The 21,469-nt window shown below is 39.1% G+C and overlaps 1 protein-coding gene across 1 annotated transcript in view; it reads right to left on the reverse strand.

The window, feature by feature from the left end:
• The window catches only part of PLXDC2 (plexin domain containing 2), a 286,298-nt gene that overhangs the window by 59,589 nt on the left and 205,240 nt on the right, over positions 1-21,469 (reverse strand). The window contains exons 6-7 of the mRNA XM_082498988.1: positions 18,726-18,844; positions 9,917-10,016 (exon numbers count right to left, since the gene is read on the reverse strand). Of these exons, the coding sequence (XP_082355114.1) occupies positions 9,917-10,016; positions 18,726-18,844 (219 nt within the window). The remainder of the gene's footprint in view (positions 1-9,916; positions 10,017-18,725; positions 18,845-21,469) is intronic.

Consider the following 21,469-nt stretch of genomic DNA (forward strand, 5'->3'; position numbering starts at 1 on the left):
CAAAAATATGTTTTAACTTTAGACGTCATAAAGTAACATGTAAAAGGTATAGGCAGAGAATTTTTCACTTGAGAAACCATCAGAGCTGACAGAATAGGTACCTATTCCCAGTATGGGATTATGAAAATGCTGAGTGTGCTCTCAAGTGTCTTAGTCATTCATTTAGGCAGAAATTCTAGAGAGTACACTGTCAGACGTTTTAGGGTATATTGCAGATGTTTGCTTTCCTGAGACATTTCTCAGTTTACAGACTTGAGAGAAATGCTTTATATGCTCACTTTGTCAGTTGTTGTCAAGATGCGCAAGCAAAACTGACTTCATTGCTTAATCAAATTTGTTAGCTACAAGCTAGCTTACCTCTAAATGCACTGGAACATTTTTTCATATTATAACATTAAAGAAGACAAGTCTCCCTAAACAGCCAATGTTATGCATAATCTTTACACGAGCCAAGAGCACCTAAGCTTCTCAGAAATTCAATATAGTCAATGTACTGTTCTTATGGGCTTTGAACACACAGACGACTGCAAGACCCGAGCACAAGATAAGTGTGAAACCCCCCCCCCCCCCCATAATTGTTAGTTTCCAGATCATTACCCTATCATGTGTTCCAAACATTCCGGATTTCAAGTGCATGGCTGCAATGCAGACTGGCGAGCTTGTACATTTGCAAATTAAAAGTACAGCTTATACTGCCAATCGGACACAATAACGATGATTTCCTGGTGCACTGGATTCAAACTTATGTCCCTTTTGAAGGCCTGCTAAACTAATAGTAATGAATGCTGAATACAATCACCAACCCTGTGGAATCGTGCCAGAGAGGGATAAAGGGTTGCATACAAAGGATTAACAGGTTACTCTGGTCAATGGCTGCTCTGAGTCTACATGCAACAGAAGAGAAGGAATTGCAGACAGCCACAAACTCGGTGACAGTGGGGGTTCTGCGTTGCCAGCCCTGTATGGATTAAGGCGCACCTTGTTGCTTGGTATTAAGGCTGCATTTCTGCAGCTTGAAGTGGGATCACGCGGGCTCCCCAGCTGTTAAGCAATCACAGGGCACCAAATCCGAAGTGCTTTTCGCAATCTCTTGTTAGGAGGGATGCGGTAGGTATTTTTCAGGCAGAAAATGGAACCTCAGCTAAAATCAATCAAGCAATAAATACTAATTTTTAAGGGAAGAGAGAAAGTGCGCTAAGGTGTCCCGTGGCTAAGGTCCTGCTCGGCTCAAGCGGATGAGGCTTTCTAAGAAAAGAGGGATGGCCAACCTCTAAAAGCACAACTGCAGGGATCCCCCTTGCACCACACAGCAAATAACCATTGAGCTATTGGTGTCAGATGGAATAAACAGGGGTTTATTCCCCCCTCTGAGGAGGGAGGGGGGAGCGGGAGGCAGAAGCAGAGCTGTGGCGGGTGGGATAACCCTCTCCTGCATCGGTCGGGGTCGCTGCGGGGGAAGCAGCTTCTCTGCTCTCTCTCACTGCATAAGCTCTCAGGCGCAGGTAGGCAATGTCTGGCTTTCCGACAATAATATTTCTCTTTAGCTTCAAATCAGCACCTTTGCCAAGCAGTTCCTCCTGCCATTTATTTGAAGCTGACTTTGCTATGGCTTCACCCCTCCTGATAGCAGATTTCTCTTTCGGTATGAAACGCACCGATAATTGAGCTAGTTTTATGTCTTGCCTACAAAGTCATCCTGACAAGTTAAAAGACAGATACGGGGTTGTGTCAAACATTTACCCCAATAAACACCTCAGCCATGTCCTTCAGGCCTGCCGGACAGAAAAGGTTTTCAAGAGAAAGCTAATCTTGTGCTGGGGTGGGGAAAATCTCTTGCCAGCAGTGAGAGGTTTATGCTCCCAGGATGGTACGTCCCATAAAAGCATCTGCCAAATCAGAGCGATCAGGAAATGCGTTTGAAATGAACTCCTGCCAACGCTGAAGGCTGTAATTTGTTTCCACAGAAATCTTTATCCTTCTGTCCAAAAAAAATAAGCAAATGAATACATAAATTAAAATGGTGGGTGCCGGCACTTTAACTGAACTCCATTTCGTCTCATCAGTGGTGGTACAGACTGGCACGCTGTAATCCTGTTTACTCTGAACCTTTCCTAACAGACTCCTCACAGGGCTTACAAGAAATAAGGAGCTTCTGGTTTTCCAAAAATCTAGTAAGAATCAGTGACTCAGGTCACAGGGACTTTTAACTCACCCAGTGCATGAGGTTTCTAAAACTCACAGATTTTAAGAGAATTTGGTTTGTTATCAAAAAAATCGTTTCTAATCACACATAGCTCAGCATGACTGTTGATCCCATTAAATCCTCTGCCTGGTAGGTTCCTGCTGGATCTTTTCTTCTTCAGGAAGAAGCCTGTGCTAGCCACAGGTGGTGAGTTTGCATACGAGGGGTCTATCTCCTGTAAGAAACCTAAGCACAGAGAGATATTTGCAGCTTTGTATACGCTTGCGGGCAGGTGGTTGGAAACACAAGTGCTCAAATTTATCTGCATAGCCAGGTCGCAAAAAAATGCAGGTGTAGGTTCTTTTGAAAGTCTGACTCAAAACATGCCATGCTTTGCTCCTCAAAGTGTACTTTTTCCTCCCTATTCAGAATTCTGAGCCTGTATCCCCTTAACAAAAGAGGCTAGAAAAGCTAAACTCAACGGGATAAACAAAAATGAATACTCTCCCCTGACTCTTTCCCCCTCAACCTCTCCACACAATGCTCCTGCTCCAACCGAAGACACAGACTGCCTTTCACTCAGGTGGAATTTGTTCTTCTTTGCCTTATGCTGACTATTTAGCTCTTTTACAAACAAGCGCAGAATCACAAAGAGCTTATGAGCCCATGTACTTCAGTATGCACCTTAAATTTACCAGAACTAGTGAAATCATATGATGTAGTAACAGACAAAAATTTAAGCACCACGTGCAGGTATTTTACTGAAAAGAAGCATTACAGAGAAGGGAGAAAAGGAAAAGGACTTTTTCAATACATATATACTTTTGAAGTACTGTTCCTGGTTCTGAATTTCAGAAAATATGCATATACGCTTCTCCTAGTAACAAAAATATTTTGCTTTTCTGTAAGCCTGAGTATCTCAAACAGCCTTTTAAACAGAATGATATCAATTATAATTTTTTTTTCAATAACGGTGTCTATTTTTTTACCTTTGGTTTAATTTACAGCATGGTCCAAATTGTTCTTTGGTTTGTTTCTGTGGCATGTACCTGTGCTATCTTTGAACACAAGGCCAAAGGTACAGTCCCAGCAGAAAAAGCTGAAGAAAACACCAGTACGTACTTGAGGCAAGTACCTTCCTCAGTGACCTAAAGAGATAACGTGGTGGGTCAGAAGGCCAGTTGAAAGAATCCCTTCAAGGGATTAAGCAATGGATTGGTAAATTATAGATGTGCAAGAGTCTGGTGCGACAAAACATTGCTATGTAGTTTTATCACAGTGATTTTAAACTAAATAATGGCATATAAATATTCTATGAAACGGAACTTCCAGAGTTAACTGAATGTACTAAACAGAGAAAGTGCTCTGGAGATGGAGCAGTGCCGCAGAGCACCACTGACATCCTAAGATACCTGAAGGGTCAGTAGCTAGTAGTTAGTAATAAACCATTCTAAATATGTGTCCAACAGATGCACAATCTCTCTGGTACTTTTCCATCACATAATCACTTTTCCTCGTACAGCATTCCTCAGTTAAAACCTGCAATCCAGTGAAATGTGAAAATATTGGAGAAGTCAGTCCGATTTTTTAAATTATATGTTCACACAAATAAAAATCTTTGTCAGTGAAAGATTTCTAGGGAACTGAGATCGGCCATATACCCAACAAAAACTGCTAAACAAGGCCATATGTATTCATACAGCTGCACTTTCATTTTTAAGACTAGCTGACAGAGAAAACACAAATGGTAAGAGGGTGCATTTGATTATGCAGAAGTCAATTTGAAGCAAACAATTTATGAAACATATCCCGCTTACACTGCAAGCAATTTGTGAAAAATATAAGGGTGAAAAACAGAAGGGTGGGGCACAGCTGCTGTACTCCGCAGCCACTGGTTTTGCTTGATAGGGACTTCGTTTGAATATTTGAATAAAATCCTCACGCAAATACATATTTTGACAGCCTTGTATGTCTGACTGCCGTTGCCACAAAAGGTAAGGGAATCAGAATGTCAAAGCAATTTTTGTTCTTTGTTTTCAACAGCTTCGTATTGCTAAACTTATCAATATTAACTAGTTAATTCTCGAGGCACTGACGCTGGGATCAAACGTGCCTGTAATCAAACCACAACTGCTCTTGGTCATGGACTATTACACAGATGTCTTAATCTAGATCAAAACTCAGATTCCCTAATTGCATTAACTTTATCATTCTCCTAAAAGTTACCAAAAGATCCTTTCAAATCTCAAAGGTGCACTTCAAAGACATATAATCTGTGAATAAGCAAACCAATGAAGCAGGCTCTGAAAATACCCGTTTTATGAATAATATAAAAAACCCCAAACTGTTCTACACCAATGCTCTGTGCCTACCACACATCATTTACTTTGAAACCCTCCACGTCCTTTCAGATTTATTCCGACTCCTGATGCCAGCTGAGCTGCTCCTCGTACAGGATGTAGGTGTGAAAAACATGATTTATCCCCTTGAGCCACCACGCACCGAACGGCCTAATTCTGAGACCGGTCGACAGGCAGTTAAGGCGTTGGATAAAACGAGAAAATTTAAACTTTGATCACCTCATTCCCGTCCCTGAAGTGCCGGTGTGCCACCAAAGGTTGGCAGCGTGCTCATCTCTTTCCCGCACTGCTCCCGAATGGGACGTGTGGTGCCAAGGAACCCAGCTGTCCGGCTAAACCCTTTTGGGCCAGCAGACAAACAGGCAGGGCTGGAGGAGTCGGCACTCTGTGGAATTAGTTCCGCTAGCGGCAAGCAAGAATAAATACCGTGAATTTAGAGCCATCACTTTGGGGCTCACTTTGCACAGAGGTAAATGACAACATTACCAGTACGGCAGCAGCAAATGAGACTTTGCGATTTCCCAGATGGTGCTGCACCTTTATACAGTAAATATCAGAACATAAACTGCTGGTCTTCTTTTACCCTTCAGGAAGGTAATGCTAAGGGTCTTTCAGAGACTTCACTGCTGTAAACAAACTGGAGAGAAATCTTCAGCAAACAGTTATAACATGCAGAGTTGTCACTTAATTATATGGTTGAGTTACGCTACATATTGAGTGGCACTAATTGCGCTGAAACTGGAATATTACTAACACATAGCTCAGCTATTTCATTTGTGTACACAGTGCTGTTGAGTAATTTCAGCGTCATTAAATATTGGGTTGTCAAGGTATGGATTTCCTAAAGAGCTGCACCTAATACAGTAGAGGCCAAGATCGTGGAGAAGTATGTCTCATCATGAAGAAAAACCCAGCCATTATCTGTAAGTGCAAGCAACTCGCTGTGTAGACCCCCTGAATCTGGCACTCTCTCATTTTACCAGTGTACTTCATGCTCTTGTGGAAAACAAAGCACAATCTGAGCGAGCTCACTGGTGGGCTTTTTCATCGTTAAAATAAAAGAGGTTTGCAGGAAATGCTTTTTCTTCTTCATGCACAATAAGAAGTTAATTGAAAGATAAAAGGGAAGAGAGCATTGAAAGAAAGGAGAGAACTGCAGTAATTGAAGGAAAGGAAAGATGTAGAGGAAGAAAGATATTCATGAAAATAGAGAGAGATCTCAGGAGTCTGCAGAAGGGAGAGCAAAGGATACTGTAGACAACAGAAAGAAGGGCCAAGAACAGAATGCCAAGGATGGCTGAGAAAAAACAATAAGAAGGAAGCGAAGGTTGTTGCAATGGGACAGGGACAAGGCTCCTGATGCAGTGGAGATGCCAAAAAAAAGGGAGGAGACAAGACTTGCTGGAGGAACATGTAAAGCTGTCCCCAACTTTGTCTTCACCAATCTTTGTGTTGTCTAAATGGAAGACATCCATTAAACATTCTTAGTGTCTTTGTTACAAAAAAAAAAATAGTTAATGTACCAGTGTTCAGCCTGTCTGAAGAAGAAGAAATCAGGGTGGTCCCTCCAACTTATCGGATAAATCAGAAGCAGAGGTCCAGAGCCTGGCTCACTTCACTTGAATTACGTGGAAGAAGCAGAAAACGGTCCTTTCCAACCTAAACCATTCTATGATTCTATGACTTAGTTTGCCATTTTGCTGCCATATAAATCTCAGAATTTAGGATTTTACTTCTTAACCTTGGTGTCAAGCAAAATTTTGCTTCCCTTCACACATTACCATTCATTCCAAAGCACCGCTAGAGTATATACAGGCAGAAGTACCTATACATAGAATCACAGAATGGTTTAGGTTGGAAGGGACCTTAAAGATCATCTTGTTCCAACCCCCCTGCCATGGGCAGGGACACCTTCCACTAGACCAGGTTGCTCAAAGCCCCATCCAGCCTGGCCTTGAACGCTTCCAGGGATGAGGTACATATATATACAACAAAAATATAAAATAGTGGCCAATCTGTATCAATATACTAGTACCACATATAGGCCCGAAAATAAAGAGGTTGTCTATATATAAGCAGTAGTAGCAGATCAAGAAAAAATATCAAACATAGAAAACAGGCAGAAAGCCACCTGCCAAAAATCTCCCATCCCTAACTCTTAAAAGATAAGGTGAAAATATGTAGGTACCTGTACTCTTTAAGGGACAGATAAAAAGGGGTTTACTGCCTTTCTGTAGGAGTATATTAACAAAAACAGGTATGCAATACTCAAGGTCCTTTGTTTCAAAAAGTTCAGAAAAGCCTTTCTTTTTGCTGTTGGCTCTTCAAGATGATCCTTGTCAGCACTCATTAAAATGCACTTTTGAAATGAAATGGCTGATCAAAAAGCATGTTTTTCTCTCCTCAGAATGCAATAGGTTTGCTTGGCTTTAGAACTCACCTTCCACAGGTATTAAAAAAGTTATTACTAATGTTTTGGACAGTATGTCTGAAAAAAATCTGATAAATAGGTAGTTCTAAATCTTCCAAAATTACTTCAATAAATCTGGAACTATTATAGTGAAATTTTAGAATGCTGAGCATACAGAATGCACCAAAGACATTCAGCATTTTTCAACATTGAAAGGATATTTTCATTCAAATAGGCTTGTGTTACACTTAATATCTCCTTTTCAAATACCAGATGTTTACAAAAATAAGTGACAAGACTGAAACATGAACCAGTAGAGTTGGGGTTTTTTTTGGTTTGATTTGCATTTTTTGTTTTTTTTTTTTTTATAACTAGCCATGAACATAAAGGCAAACTGGGTTCTCTTGATGGAAAATTCTTTGCTAAAGTGTTAAACAAGAACTAATAGCTATACTAATAGCAAGAACTAGCTATACTATCTTTGCCTTCATTTGGCACAAACAAATTTATATTCTTCCTTTCTCGTTATGACCTAACAAATAAAGTAAAACAACAATTCTATCATATCACTTTTCAGTAATTAAGTAGAGCCATGGTTGATTTAACACCTCTGAAAAACAAGAATGCAAGAACATGCATATTTTAAGAGCATCTGACAATGGCTCTCTATAGGCCAACATTATTACCAATTCTGTCAGGGTGCTATTATGTTGCCTGTACATACTAATATAAACCTGTTTCATTGAAAGCACAATTTAGTTTTGGGAAAATCTACTGCGAACTGATGGTTCCCTTGATTAATACTAGCTCTCGTGTAAGCGGAAAACTAGCAAAAATAATCATGAATTACCACCATCCAGAGAACCAGTCATTAAGAAGAGCAGTACATTCCACACAGTGATACAGAAATAATACTATCAAACCAGTTGCTGCAGTGGTACATTTTAGACTCTTCACCCACATTCTATTCTTCTTATCTGTCGCTACTTGACGTAACTTAATGAACAGAGTAAGTTTAAGATGAAACACTAGACAGATTTTTCTGGCAATCACAGTCACTTCACTTAGCAGAAAGTGTCATGTGACAAAAAGGTTTACAGAAATACTAAAACCAGCAGACTAGTAAGTATCTGTGTATTCAACAAAACCAACGTTAGGTAGTGGCAGTAAAATAAGGTGCATATCTGAAATATTGCTACAGAAAGAAACATTCAAGCAAGAATAAAGACTCACATGCACCATATATTTTACATAGAAAATCTGTAGATCTAAAAGAAGTCCTTTAATGTCGTTTGATGATGGAGGCCTGATGACAAACGATCTGCATGCTGCTTGCACCTCTTACATTGAATTTCTGTGTGACTGTTCTCATAAACCATTTGCACAAGTCAATCAACCTAATTTCCACCTGATTCCATTTTAGGAGCTCTTACAAGCTGAAGACTCACAGAAATATTCAGATCATTCACTTACAAACATCACTCAAATTGCTGAAATCAGTTGCCTAGATTCATTTGTACTGAAGCACTCAAAAGCAATCCACGCGACCACAGGCACATCACAACTATCTATCTTACTTTGGAAACAAATTTCTTCCAAGACCTGATCTCTTAAGTGAAATCTGGGTATGCCAATCTCCTTCACACTACTCTGACTGCACAACAAGCAACAGACGGTACTGAAATTTTCCATCTCCCCCACGGCAGGATATATAAAACGTAGGATTTATGTTCCCTCATATCAAAGAGTGTTTAAATGTGATGAAGGGATAGGATAAGCTGAGAGGCAATGATACCTGCAACTTCAGTCTCAGCCCCATCTGCAGACTGCCCTAAAGATGGGCGGGATCAGGTCAGTCCTTATGAGCTTTATCTGCACCACATCTCCATCAGGGTTCACTTTAGGAGAATATGCCTGGACTCAGCCCTATGAGGCTTGTTCAGGCACAGCTCCTCCCATCTACACCCTGCTATTCATCAAAAATTGAACTTAGTAAATTTGCTCCAAATGTGTAAATAAAACCAGCAGACTTGGAAAGTGAGCATACTCTCTAATGGCTAAGCAACCTCAAAGGGTTCTGTACACAGTATGTCAAAACAAAGCATCAAGGAAATCACACTTGATTTCCTACTATTAATTTTCAGTGAAGCCATACAAAGTATAATTAAAGTCAGAGAAAATTAAAAGTCATGGAATCATGGAGTTTTCAGAGTTGGAAGGGACCTCTAGAGATCATCTAGTCCCACTCCCCTGCTAAAGCAGGATTGCCCAGAGCACATTACTCAGGACTGCATCCAGGCGGGTCTTGAAAATCTCCAGAGAAGGGGACTCCACAACCTCCCTGGGCAGCCTGTGCCAGTGCTCTGTCACCCTCACCGTAAAGAAGTGTTTCCGTGTATTTGAACGGAACTTCCTGTGTTCCAACTTGTGCCCATTGCCCCTCGTCCTGTCGCTGGGAACCACTGAAAAGAGTCACCTGCATTACTGTTGCCATGACTATGTGAGCCCAATACATTACTTAAGAACTACGTCTCCTCTGCTTGTCTCTCATGGAAATGTATATATGAGTTTGAAGTTCAGAAAGTAAAGTATCAAGAACTTCCAGAACTTCCACTTTTCTCTTTTTGGATACAGGTGATTTTTCTGAACAGGTTGCTTCTTCCCTACCATGGCTCTGGAGACATATTCTAGATAAAGTATCTTATGGAATACCAAATTGTGCTAGTTGACAGTTTAATTTTACATTATTTGGCTGGCCATTTAGTTTTATTTACTTAATTTATCAGCTCAAAAGAAACAATGACAGAGAAAGCCACATTGGGAATTATCAAGCAAATAAAATTACACTTGAATTAACGAGCTTAAATTAGCTAAGTGATTTGTTGTGCAGCTAATCATCCTTGATGAAATCAGCTTATACTCGTTTCTCAGGCTCCAAACCATTAGCACTACAATTCTACATACTGGGAATTTGCTGGATCCTGTGCACGACCACAAATGCATCTGAGAGTCCCACTTTCACTGGGTGGTTAGTCGAACTTATCTGAGTCACAGCGACAGGAATCTGGAAGACAAAACGGGAAGATACGCATGAAATATTGAAATAAAAAAGTTTAGACTAAAAATAACAGTTCTGCCAGAATGAACATTTAACCAGTGTAAATTAAAAGTCCTAAATAAATATTTTATACAATACAGCATATTATTACTAAGGATTTATTGAAGATTGAAATTACTGGTTTTCATTTTTCTTTTATCTGAGTTTGCTTTGCTTCTTGTATAACAATATTCATGTAAACACCTAGAGGTAGAACAATTGTAAATGACAAAAACAGAAAAGGGTAGTAATTTTCAGTAATTTATTTCCCCCAGTTGAAGGAAAAGTGGGATGGTGTGCTAGTATCAGATATGGATGAGGAGGTGATGCCTACTGTTGAACACACCAACTGTGTAATTCCAGCTTGGGATGAACATCTTAAAAGCTTATGGCTCAGTTACTTTGCCCGGAAAACTCTTTGGAGAGTTATTTGAAGAGAGCTTTGGCCCAACGATATGCGTGTTTAGTATGTCTTGGAATAGCAGAGAAAATATCAGTGTCGTGGAAAATGCCAGCTGCTCACTTGCCAATATGTAGAGGAAGAAATAAAAAGACTTAGATAGCCACAGACCAGTCCAGCTTTACATAGCAGAGATATTGATGCTGGGCAACGTGGTTGTATGAAAATAGGTGTCAAGTTTGATTTCATTCTTTGGGCAAGATTGCTGCTCTGGCTGATACTTGTATAGATGCAATAGCTGTAGAATTTTGTAAGGTGTTTGACTGAGTGACTTGTAGCATTTACACAATATTTATACAGTTAAGTAGACTGACTCATCACAAACAGAAGCCATCACTAAAGCAGCTCAGACCAATAGTGCGTCTTTACAGTATATCTTGCTTCTCCAGACATCGGACCGAGTATTCAAAGTTTTATCAAAGACTGGGAAGGAAACATAAATTTAATGCCTAGCAGTTCTGCAGATGACACTGGCAGAGTAAAAATAATGAAATGCCTGAATCTATTAGCAAAGTTAGACCCTACAAAAATTGCAAAGTTATAACTCAGAGAAAAAAAAAAGCGCGAGGTAGAGGTTTGGGGACCACGTTCTAGAAAGCAGCAGTTCTGGAAGGAATCTCAGTATTGCAGTGGATTAACAACCCCAGCTGTCAGAAGGGACATCGCAGCAAGAAAACTTAATTGATTTGGTTACACAAACAGTGAAATATAGCCTAGGACTGGGGTGGCCATTTACCCGTGCCTGAACATTAGATCATTACTGAAACGTTACACAGACTCTATTTCTTACACAGGATCTATTTCTTAAAAAGATGCTGAAAACTTAAGAGATGGAAGATTAAAAGAGTCATAAAAATATTTTGAAAATTTTTGCAGTTCTCAAATGCCATTAACAGAAGAGTTAAAGAGCTCTATCTATTTGGCTTCTTAAAAGGAAAATGGAAAGCTGGCTAGATTACCACAAGCAAGTACTGCCATGGAGAGAAATTACTCAGGGGCTAAAGAGTTTTTTCATCTAGCACAGAAAGATATAACTTCCAGAAGCTGGAAGCTGCAAACAAATATCTTCAAAGCAGAATAAGCCACATGTTTTTATGATTGCATGTTATTAACCACTGGGATAAACTACCAAGGGAAATTATGATTCTCTACCCAGTGCTGCTTTCAAATCACAGTTGGATATCTTATTTCTCAAAGTTGGCCTTCAGTTAACCAGAAATTACTAGGCTGAAAACAGATGAAACTGTATCAAGTGTAAGAAACTGAGACACAAGGTGCTAACTCAGCTAATCTAATAGTGTGCTCTGGCTTTACCTGTGAAAAAGTACCAAAATTATACCGTTGGTCATTATTTTTCACATAGCAGAAAAATGCCAAAGTAAAAAGCTGGTTACACATCCAGTGAAGGAGGATTCAGTATTGTCTACATGCCAATTAATGGCATGACTTCTCGTACTTGAGCTGAGCATCGGTAGTTCTCCTCATTCCCAAAATACCATTTAGCTGTGCTTTTTCCTGATTACACTGGTAGCTGTCTAGGAAAAGTTAAATTGGAGAATATTAACAGAAAAAGTGAGTTCTGGTGAATTAAATAGTATGATAAATTTCCTTTTCTTTTACTTGATTTAGTGACTGGTTTAGTTGATTTATTTAGGGGTTCTTGCATACATGATCTGCTTTGGTATAATAAAAGGAATGATAAACCAACACGGAAAACAGAAGTGGCTTGGAAATACTGCTAGTAATACATCAATTTAAGTTTGGCTTATATCAGCTTAATTATTGGAGAATGTGACATATTGCTGCAAAATAATGATTAAGAACACAATCGTACTTATGTAGGGTTTTCATTGCCAGTTTCCTAAAGAGTTATTAATTACTCTACAGGCCAAACTGCATGAAACTTAATCAGGAATTTCAAGTTGCATAAACTGACATATTGCAGTTATTGGAGAATGTAGCATAAGAAGGCTGAGCCATATTTCCAAAGTCTTCAAAATAAGAGACTCGCTGAATTCAGAATTAAGTTTATAAACTTTCTCCAGCATGAAAGTATAAACAAAATAAGGGAATTATTCACCATCTCAGAATACTGTAGAGAAAAGCTTATATTAACTATCAAAGAAACTGTCTTAAAAGATTTTGAGGAGGATACTCTAGAGAAGCAATGAAAGTCAAGTTAGAAAAAGCACTGATAGGAAGGACACAATGACTCTCTCTTCCCAGCTAGAGAAGTAATACAGCAGATGAAGAAAGGAATCAGAGTTTTATGGGCACAAAACGTAGTTGGAATTGGCATTATGAGTAGGTGTGTGACCAACAAAATATGCTGGCAAAATTGGCGGCTCAAGGCATAAATTGTGTCTGATACATGAAAAGAATTATACTCATTTTCACATGTGAGTACAAACCAGGAATTTGAACCAGAAGGCCTTGAATAAGCCTCCTTAATTTTAAGTCTAGTGCCTTATCACATGTTTTTTCTGAATTTGTGAATAATTGAACAATTTGCATCTCGCCCTCAAAAATTATGATAACAGAAAACTAATTTGTCTCCTTTTTTTTTTTTTTTCTTTTTTTCAGGAAGGAGTGTTTGGTTCTTGCAGTACAAATGCCACAAGTGGTTTGTTCTTGTTGTTTTTTTTAATATAAATTTATTTTCATTACCACTTGGTTCAGAGCTTGAAAGTCACTTTCAGTTTCACTATTTAATAAAAATTATGCATGACTCAGTGATATCTACTACTAAAGAAGGATGCAGTAGCCAAGTTAAACAGAGAATACAAACAAAAACTTCAAGATAAATTGGAAAATTTTGTAGCAGAAATATCTCAGTAGATTTTTCCAAAATCCCTGCAGGTGTCTACTCTCTTCTGCTGGGCATTCTACCCAGAGTGAAGAATTTGTGGGATTGTTTTCTAAAACAAATCAGAAAGTTGTAGTAGGGTCCAGTCTAAGAGAAGAAGCAGCCAAAATTTTAGATGTATGTTTTAGAAACAGGGTTTAGAAACAAGTAGTTTTGGTAAGGAAACCATAAATCGAGTGAGTATAGCCAGCTCTTCAAACTGAGGTACAGCCTGTGTCAAACTATTAGTCATATAGATAGAAATGGAGTCAAAGTAGAAAGGAATCCATGACCCAGGAAAACTCTTTCATTCTCTTGAAAAACTACAGCGTTATTAAACCTGTATTTACTAAAACATACATTTATTGGAAAAATAAATAGTTTTACAGAACTGAATACTTCAGTCACTCGGTGATGAGTGTACTGAGTGCTATTTTATAGGTGAAATCTTTTGAATAAGATGTCAAGATAAAATGGGCTTTTACCAGTTGATGGCCTATTAGGAAATATGCCATTTTGACAGAAGGCTTATAGTAAATGAGAAAATAATTTATTGAAAATTACAGTGAAACACGGGTAGCAAGCAATTAGCTGGTGTTCCGAATTCCTCACCTGAGTGGCAAGATATGCCATGACAGGCTGACACAGATTCATAGAATTGTCTTGGTTGGAAGGGACCTTTAAGGTTATTGAGTGCAACCATCAACCTAACACTGCCAAAACCACCACTAAACCATGTCCCCTAAGCACCACGTCTACACATCTTTTAAATACCTCCAGGGCTGGTGATTCAACCACTTCCCTGGGCAGTCTGGTCCAATGTGTGATAACCCTGATGGTGATGTTAAACACATGAATAGTAAGCTAGGAATGTGCCAGTGGTTGCTAATGGGTGGCAGAGGTTTTTATGGCCTTACAGTCAGAGGATAGATTTTAACTAGAATCATTCCAAAGTGTATGTTACCATAGACAATATGAGCCCTTGTGTTGTACAAGTCACCAGTTTATGAATAAGCTTCCCAAATGCATTAGCGCTGGGGCCACTGACATATATATTTTAGATTATATACTTCAACAATAGGGAGAAAGATAATTAGAATTCATGTTGAATTCTATTCATCATTGAGATCAGTGATCTAGACAGTATTTTCCAGAGTTCTCCAACTTTATTCTTTTCGACTTTGAGGATGTCAGAATCTTACCCTTCAAAAGAGAATAAAATAATGGCCTCTGACCTTATTCTGAAGGAGATGGTAAGCAGGGTGCAATTGCTGCCCCACTTCAAAACTGAGACAAAGATAAGAGCCTGAGTATGCTGCAAAATAATAATTAGGAACACAATAGTACTTATATAGGGTTTTCATTGCCAGTTTCCTAAAGAGTTATTAATTACTCTACAGGCCAAACTGCATGAAACTTAATCAGGAATTTTAAGTTGCATAGTTGTATGCACTGATCACCTCATAAAATAAAAGATCCTGTCTCCATGTTAATATTTTTGATAATAATAACAGAGGCAAAGAAATGCCAGATGTGTACAATGCAGGCAGAATATCCATGAAGACTGTGCATTTTTTTCTTTTAGTTTTCAGGAAACAATCACAAGAATATTTTCCATCATGCATAGCAGGAGCATCAATTCTATCTAAGTGCTAGCACTTAATCAGTTCCATTCAATTCTGCCTCCTTCACAGTAGAAAGAAAGTCTACTACAAGTCTCATTTAGAATTGTTTTCCAACTTCACATATTAGGCAATTTGAACAAGCATTTCAACCTTAATAATCGTTTCTGGATGACTACATAAATAGAGAGTCATTACTATTTAAATGAACAAAGAAAGCCTTCAAGCCAATGAAATTAAGAAAAATATCCTAAACCATTAATAAAGCCTTTGGTACCTTTGTCTAATTTGTCCTGTATTAATCATGGACAGAAAAAGAAAACAAATGCTACACTAAGGAACATTAGCTATAAGCACTAGCGGGAAAAGACTATATGGAATAATTATTCTGTTCAAAAAGAAGTAAAGCTCTTGAAAATTGAACTTTGGTGAAATTTAGAACTTAAGAAAAAAGCGTTCACTACTAATACATAAAAAAGTATGCCTTTGCAGAAAATTTTATTACTGTGTTCTGCTGGCTAGTTTGCATTTTAATGCATTTCATATGTAGTAGAGGTGCACCAGTAAAATTTTCCAGTCTGCTGATGTTTCCTGACATGTTGACCAATTTGCCAGAACACTTACAGATGGTGTAAGCAAAGCTATATTTAACATGGAAGGTGTATGCACTGTAAACAAACTAAATCGGTAAAGAAATAAATATTTGACTTGCTATAGGACCTTGCTCTATTTCAAATTGATTTTACATTTTGAAAACTTGACTGTACTGCTCCTCCCACCCATTAACTCTTCCGAAAGATATTCTGATGTTTCCAGATTTCACTATCCTGGTGGCTCAGCTCCATCCTGGTGGGTCAGGTCCTCTAAATTTTTACTTTTTCAGAATCTATTCTGGATTTTGGATAACAATTGTGCCTTTCAGACTGCTTCCTATTGGGCAAACAACAGAACACAAAAGACTCGGCAGAACAGCTCCTTTGATACTCGGTAACCATAGCCAAGATCCTGCCTTGGTGGTCAACACCAGGTTTACGAAGTAGCAAACCTGATGTGGGAGCAGGAAGGATATGAAAGAGGGCACCTGAATGGTTTGAATAAATAAGAAATAAAAGCAAAATTTACTTGAAGTGCTTTAGACATAAAAGTTCCTAGTTGTAGCTCCCTTAAAAGTATAATCACAGTTATTTTAAACGTAGATAAACGCCTGGTGTCACTAGTACAGAACCCCTGTGGGATGCTTTACAAAGTTACTGGCAACCTGTCTGCTGCATTTCTTACATGGTGTTTCAGCTTGGAGACTTTCAATGACAATGTAATGAAGACCTCACAGATTTGCCATACATCACTGTCATTTTTGATGAACTATGATGCTGAAATGAAATGGCACCAAAAAGATGGTAGACATCTTCTCATACAACTTTTACTCATGCTAGTGAACACTCACACGAGTAATCTTACTGGAGTTAATGGGGCTTCTGACAACATGACTCACCAGCGAGAGAAATGATTCCAGAAGGAAGGACTTCCTCAGAAAGCAATGGATTCTGCACTGGAAAGTAAATCAATTCCTAGCCAGATTTACAAGCACTAGAGTCAAGTTTAAATTTACAGGAGTCTCGGTTTTTCTGGTTAGACAACTTGTGTCTGATCAGCGATTGGCAATTTTATTCAATTTTCCTCATTTAGGTGAAAAGCTAAGGTAGTTTTAGTGGAGGAAAAGCTTCAAATAAAGAGTGTAGACTTCTGGAAATGTCAGCCTCCAAATCCATTTCCCAAGTAATTCCCAATGGAACACGCTAGTTGTAGCATTCTAAAATTTTAGAAAAATCTTCTGTTGAAAGATTTACAGATCACTACTATGTTACTACTACCACTTAAAAAAGTGTCTTTCCTTAACTATGCGCAATAGTTCTAAAGTGATATTTGGTAATTCCATTCAGGGCAAGAATAACTCATGACAGGGGATTTCAAAGATTCAGCAGTGGAAAAAATGTAAATTATCCCCTTTGTAAATTCCAATTTTTCTGTCTCAGGATTAATGAAAAGAACCTTAATAACTCCTCCCCACAAAAGCACTGTGGCTCCGGAGGAAGCTTCCAGTAGTGCATGAGAGCAAGTAGCCTATGCCACTGTAGCATAGAAATTGTTTCTCCACAGATTAAACGATGTACGTGCATGCAATTCTAGGGATGCATATGTGACTAATGAGGTAGCCTATTTCCTCCTGTCTTCCTAAATGAAAAAAGTTTTCCACTGCCTGGCACTCCGCATCATCATTTACATTTATGCAAAATGAACACAAGATACTATCAATTCAGAGCAACAGCTTTTATCACCCATATTACATTCACTTTGCGCAGGGCTGGACACTAACAGACAGGGCAGAGCATCTCATAACCACAAATAGCAGTCTCCTGAAAATGTCACCATTTTAATGTCAGAATGCTTATATAGTTCTTGTCAAATTTATCTTGAAATTTCATATCGAAGTAGTGTCCCTCCCCACTTCTCTGGGTCCTGAAGGCAGGAACTTTTCTGCGGTCTTTAAAACATTTTTTTTTTTTTCTTTAAAAAGGTTTCAACAACAGGAGATAAACAAAGCTCTGGCGCACACTCCTTTGATCAAGCACAGGCTCCATGGTGCTAAGCAGAGCAAAGCTTTCACGAAGCTGGAGTCAAAATGCAAATAAACTGCATTTTCATCGATTAAGACTATTAACCTGTACATAACATTCAGAAACAGAGCCAAAGCAGACCTTGCGTCAGCGTGTCTTTTACAAGATAAGGAAAGCCAGGGACGTGGGCACACCAGCAGTTTCTTGTGTCTACAAAACTAACCCAGTAAGAGTATTTGGTTTGCAAGGTGCAAAGACATCTATCTTAGGTGAAGATACGACTGCAGCTAGCAGAATAACCCACATCCTCACTCGCTTTCTAATGAAAGGGAGAGGAATACTATTATTTCTGCTTCGTTCAGGTGCATGGCTTCAACACAGGCACGAAAAATGAGCCTGAAGGCTCACAACTGGTTTATAGCAGAGAGAAGCAAACCCAGATTTCTCCAAGTTTGGACAATCAGTCATATCACTGATTACATTGTTTTAATATAAGGAGGATAACAGCGAGACATCGTGAAGAGAACGTCATGCTTCGAATGCCAAACTGATATTAAAATAACCAGAAAAAGAAAGAAATTGTTCTTTGTCCCTAGAGATTTGAGCTTATCTATCTACAAGCCAGTTTTTTCTTACTTGAACATTGAAATATGTCAGTTGCCAAGAAATGACAGCTGCAGGAAAAAGGTTGCCTTTTAATACTAACCAGAAAAAAAATAGAGTTTTTTCAAACAGGCCCAAATTAGGTGAACTAATTGAGAAAATTAGACCTTACCTTTCAAAACCCAAGAGGAATTTACTAAAAAAGCAAGAATTTACTAAACAAGCAAGAATTTACTGAACACTCAAAACTTACAACCACCTAAAAAAGGTCAGTTGAAATCGAGGAGTAGCACATTTGAGCCATGTTGATGGTTTTCAAGTCCATCACATGAACAACCCTTTTAAAATAAAATGTAATTTTCAGCCAAATAGTGATCTTAAAAGTAACATAATAAAACGATCTTATATAGCTGAACTTTCAAATTTCCACCCCGCCCCGCAAAAAAAAAAAAAAAAAAAAAAAGTAGGGAAATTCCTGGCAAGTATAAAGTCATTTGTCTACTTAAATGACAATTTTCAGACCCAACTTACTTCTTTGTAGCCGAAAATGATACGCCCATCATTGAGAAGGGTGGCCTGAAAAGTGAAACTGCCCAGGTTGTAATTATCCTGCAGATGTACATGGTCCCACTGGACAACTAGTGCTGTGCCTGTGAACCCCAGAGTGGGGGTAGAGAGGCAAAGGGAAGAAAAAAATGTGAGAAAAATATTAACTGAGTGTAGGAAAAGTACTTAACTGCAGTTACTTGAAACAAAAACAGTGATTTGTCTCTTTTTAGCAGCTTTCAGCTCAACATCTTGAAATGCTAAGGATATTACAAACACAAGTCACAACTGAAATCCTCTCAAAGGTAGACACCACAGTGCCACAAACAACTACCTCAACAACTCGCACAAAAGTCTGCTAAAGCAAGAGCGGTCAAGTCACTTGTTTGGAATTGCACAAGGAGTCAACAACCACTAAAGGTAGGATCCAGCACTTAGAGTTTAGATGTGCTGCCACAACCACTGCTCTGCAGTGGCTTTTTTTGCACTGTATATAGATATATATACACTCTGATGACTTTGAAATGTGAAGTGCTAATAGCATTGCCTCTTTAGTAAAAGTTATTATTTGAGGAATTCAGATTCTTCCATTAACTATGCATTAATATGAATAGCATTTATTTTTTTCTGCATGGTGCCAGCCCGTGCTGAGGTTCTGCAAGTTGAAAAATATTAGGTGTTGGTAATAAATAAATGTAGTTTAAATTAAAACCACTAAGAATTCATAGATGGGGTAAATATTGAGTCTGGTGCGCAGAGATTTAGTTGCAAGAGACTAGTTAATATTCATGGGAGTTCTCTGGCTGAATATCTACTTATTGCACTAAAAATGTACCCCAAGTGAGTTGCATACCTTGTGAGCATGTTTTACAGATGTTGAGGGTTACAGACACATTCAAGCAGCCTGGCTTAAAGACACTTATCACCAGAACTGTGTTTACTGAAAATGACTTTTTCCTCTTTATATGCCTTCCTCAACTCACTTCTCTCTTTGGCACTAATGGGAGTTATGTGCTTTGATTCACAACAGTTCATTTCTTCCTGGAATGTTCAAGCTGGGTCAGTATGCATCCAGCTCAATGCATTTTTGATGTATCCTTGAAACATCTTTTGTCACAGATCTTCAGTGCTGTAACTTTCATTAACACACCTTGTCAGGGGATGTCATGAAACTACGAGCATGCAAATTTTTGGCGCACACTGCACTTAGCCCACCGCTTTATTGGCCCATGTGTCTTTCAAAAGTATAGCACATGGTCATTAATTGTGCACGGAGTGTATTTTTCCTTCTGTGACCACATTCATTAACTGCTCTCTGAATATTTATTTGAATGTATTAAATTTCATTTTAAAGGAATTTAAAGGGACTTTTAAAATTATTGGAGCAAAAGTAGACCCAATGTCTTATAGTCAGTCTTTGAGCACCTTAGATCTTTGTGCATCTCAGAACCCCAAGCTAAAGTGGAAGTCAGCTGCCCCCAAAACAGTCTTCTCATTCCCAGGGCCTTTATGTAGATTCATGTGTTCCTTGCGGTTAGCTTCATGAGTGAGACTTCAATGAGTTGCCACACTCTGTCCTTGCTCACTACAGAAGCTGCTCTAAAGCAGCACACTTACTCTCAGGGATCAAACATGGATGCATAAGAAATAAGGAGCTAAAGATACAATTTCCTCAGTTCCTTTTTATTTGGGGTAAGATAGCAAATTGTTTGTCCTAAAGCACATGGGGTCCAAAAGACCATGATTCCTTACACATGAAGAGATCCAAAATCTCGCAGAAGTATTCAACCTTGTCACGAAAGCTATCTGATACACAGTCTGATACACTTGGTATGAAGACTGGAAGTCAGGAATACAATGAGAATTAGCAATGTTTTCCCCAGAATCCTCAGATTCTTTCAGTAAAGAGCACAAGCCTGTGCAGGACCCTCTGGATGGCATCGACCGCTCCGCACGTCTTGGTGTTGTCGGCAAACTTGCTGAGGGTGCACTCAATCCCACTGTCCACGTCACCAAAAAAGATGTCAAACAGCACCAGTCACAGTACTGACCCCTGAGGAACACCATTCGTCACTGGTTTCCACTTGGACATCGAGCCATTGACTGCAACTCTTTCAGTGTGACCATCCAGTCAGCTTCTTATCCATTGAGTGGTTCATCCATCAAACCCACGTCTCTCCAACTTAGAGACCAGGATGTTGTGGTCAATGCTTTGCACAAGTCCAGGTAGATGACCTCAGTTGCTCTCCTCTTATCCACCAATGCTGTAACCCCTTCGTAGAAGGCCACCAAATTTGTCAGACATGACTTGTCCTTGGTGAAGCCATGTTGGCTGTCACCAATCAGCTCCTTATTTTCCATGTGCCTTAGCAGAGTTTCCAGGAGGATCTGCTCCTTGACCTTACCGGGTACAGAGGTGAGATTGACTGGCCTGTAGTTCCCTGGGTCTTCCTTTTTTCCCTTTTTCAAAATGAGGGTTATATTTCTGCTTTTCCAGTCAGTGGGAACTTCACCAAACTGCCACGTCTTTTCAAAAATAACGGAAAGTGGCTTAATAACTTCATCTGCCAGTTCCCTCAGGACCTGCAGATGGATTTCATCAGGTCCCATGGACTTGTGCACCTTCAGGTTCCTCAGATGGTCTCGTACTTGATCTTCACCTGGTTCTTCATTCTCACAGTCCATGCCTTTGCCTTCTGTGACTTGGGCAGTGTGGTTAGAGTCCTTGC

This window comes from Vanellus vanellus (genome assembly GCF_965231255.1).
Source record: "Vanellus vanellus genome assembly, chromosome: 2".
Classification (NCBI taxonomy): Eukaryota; Metazoa; Chordata; class Aves; order Charadriiformes; family Charadriidae; genus Vanellus; species Vanellus vanellus.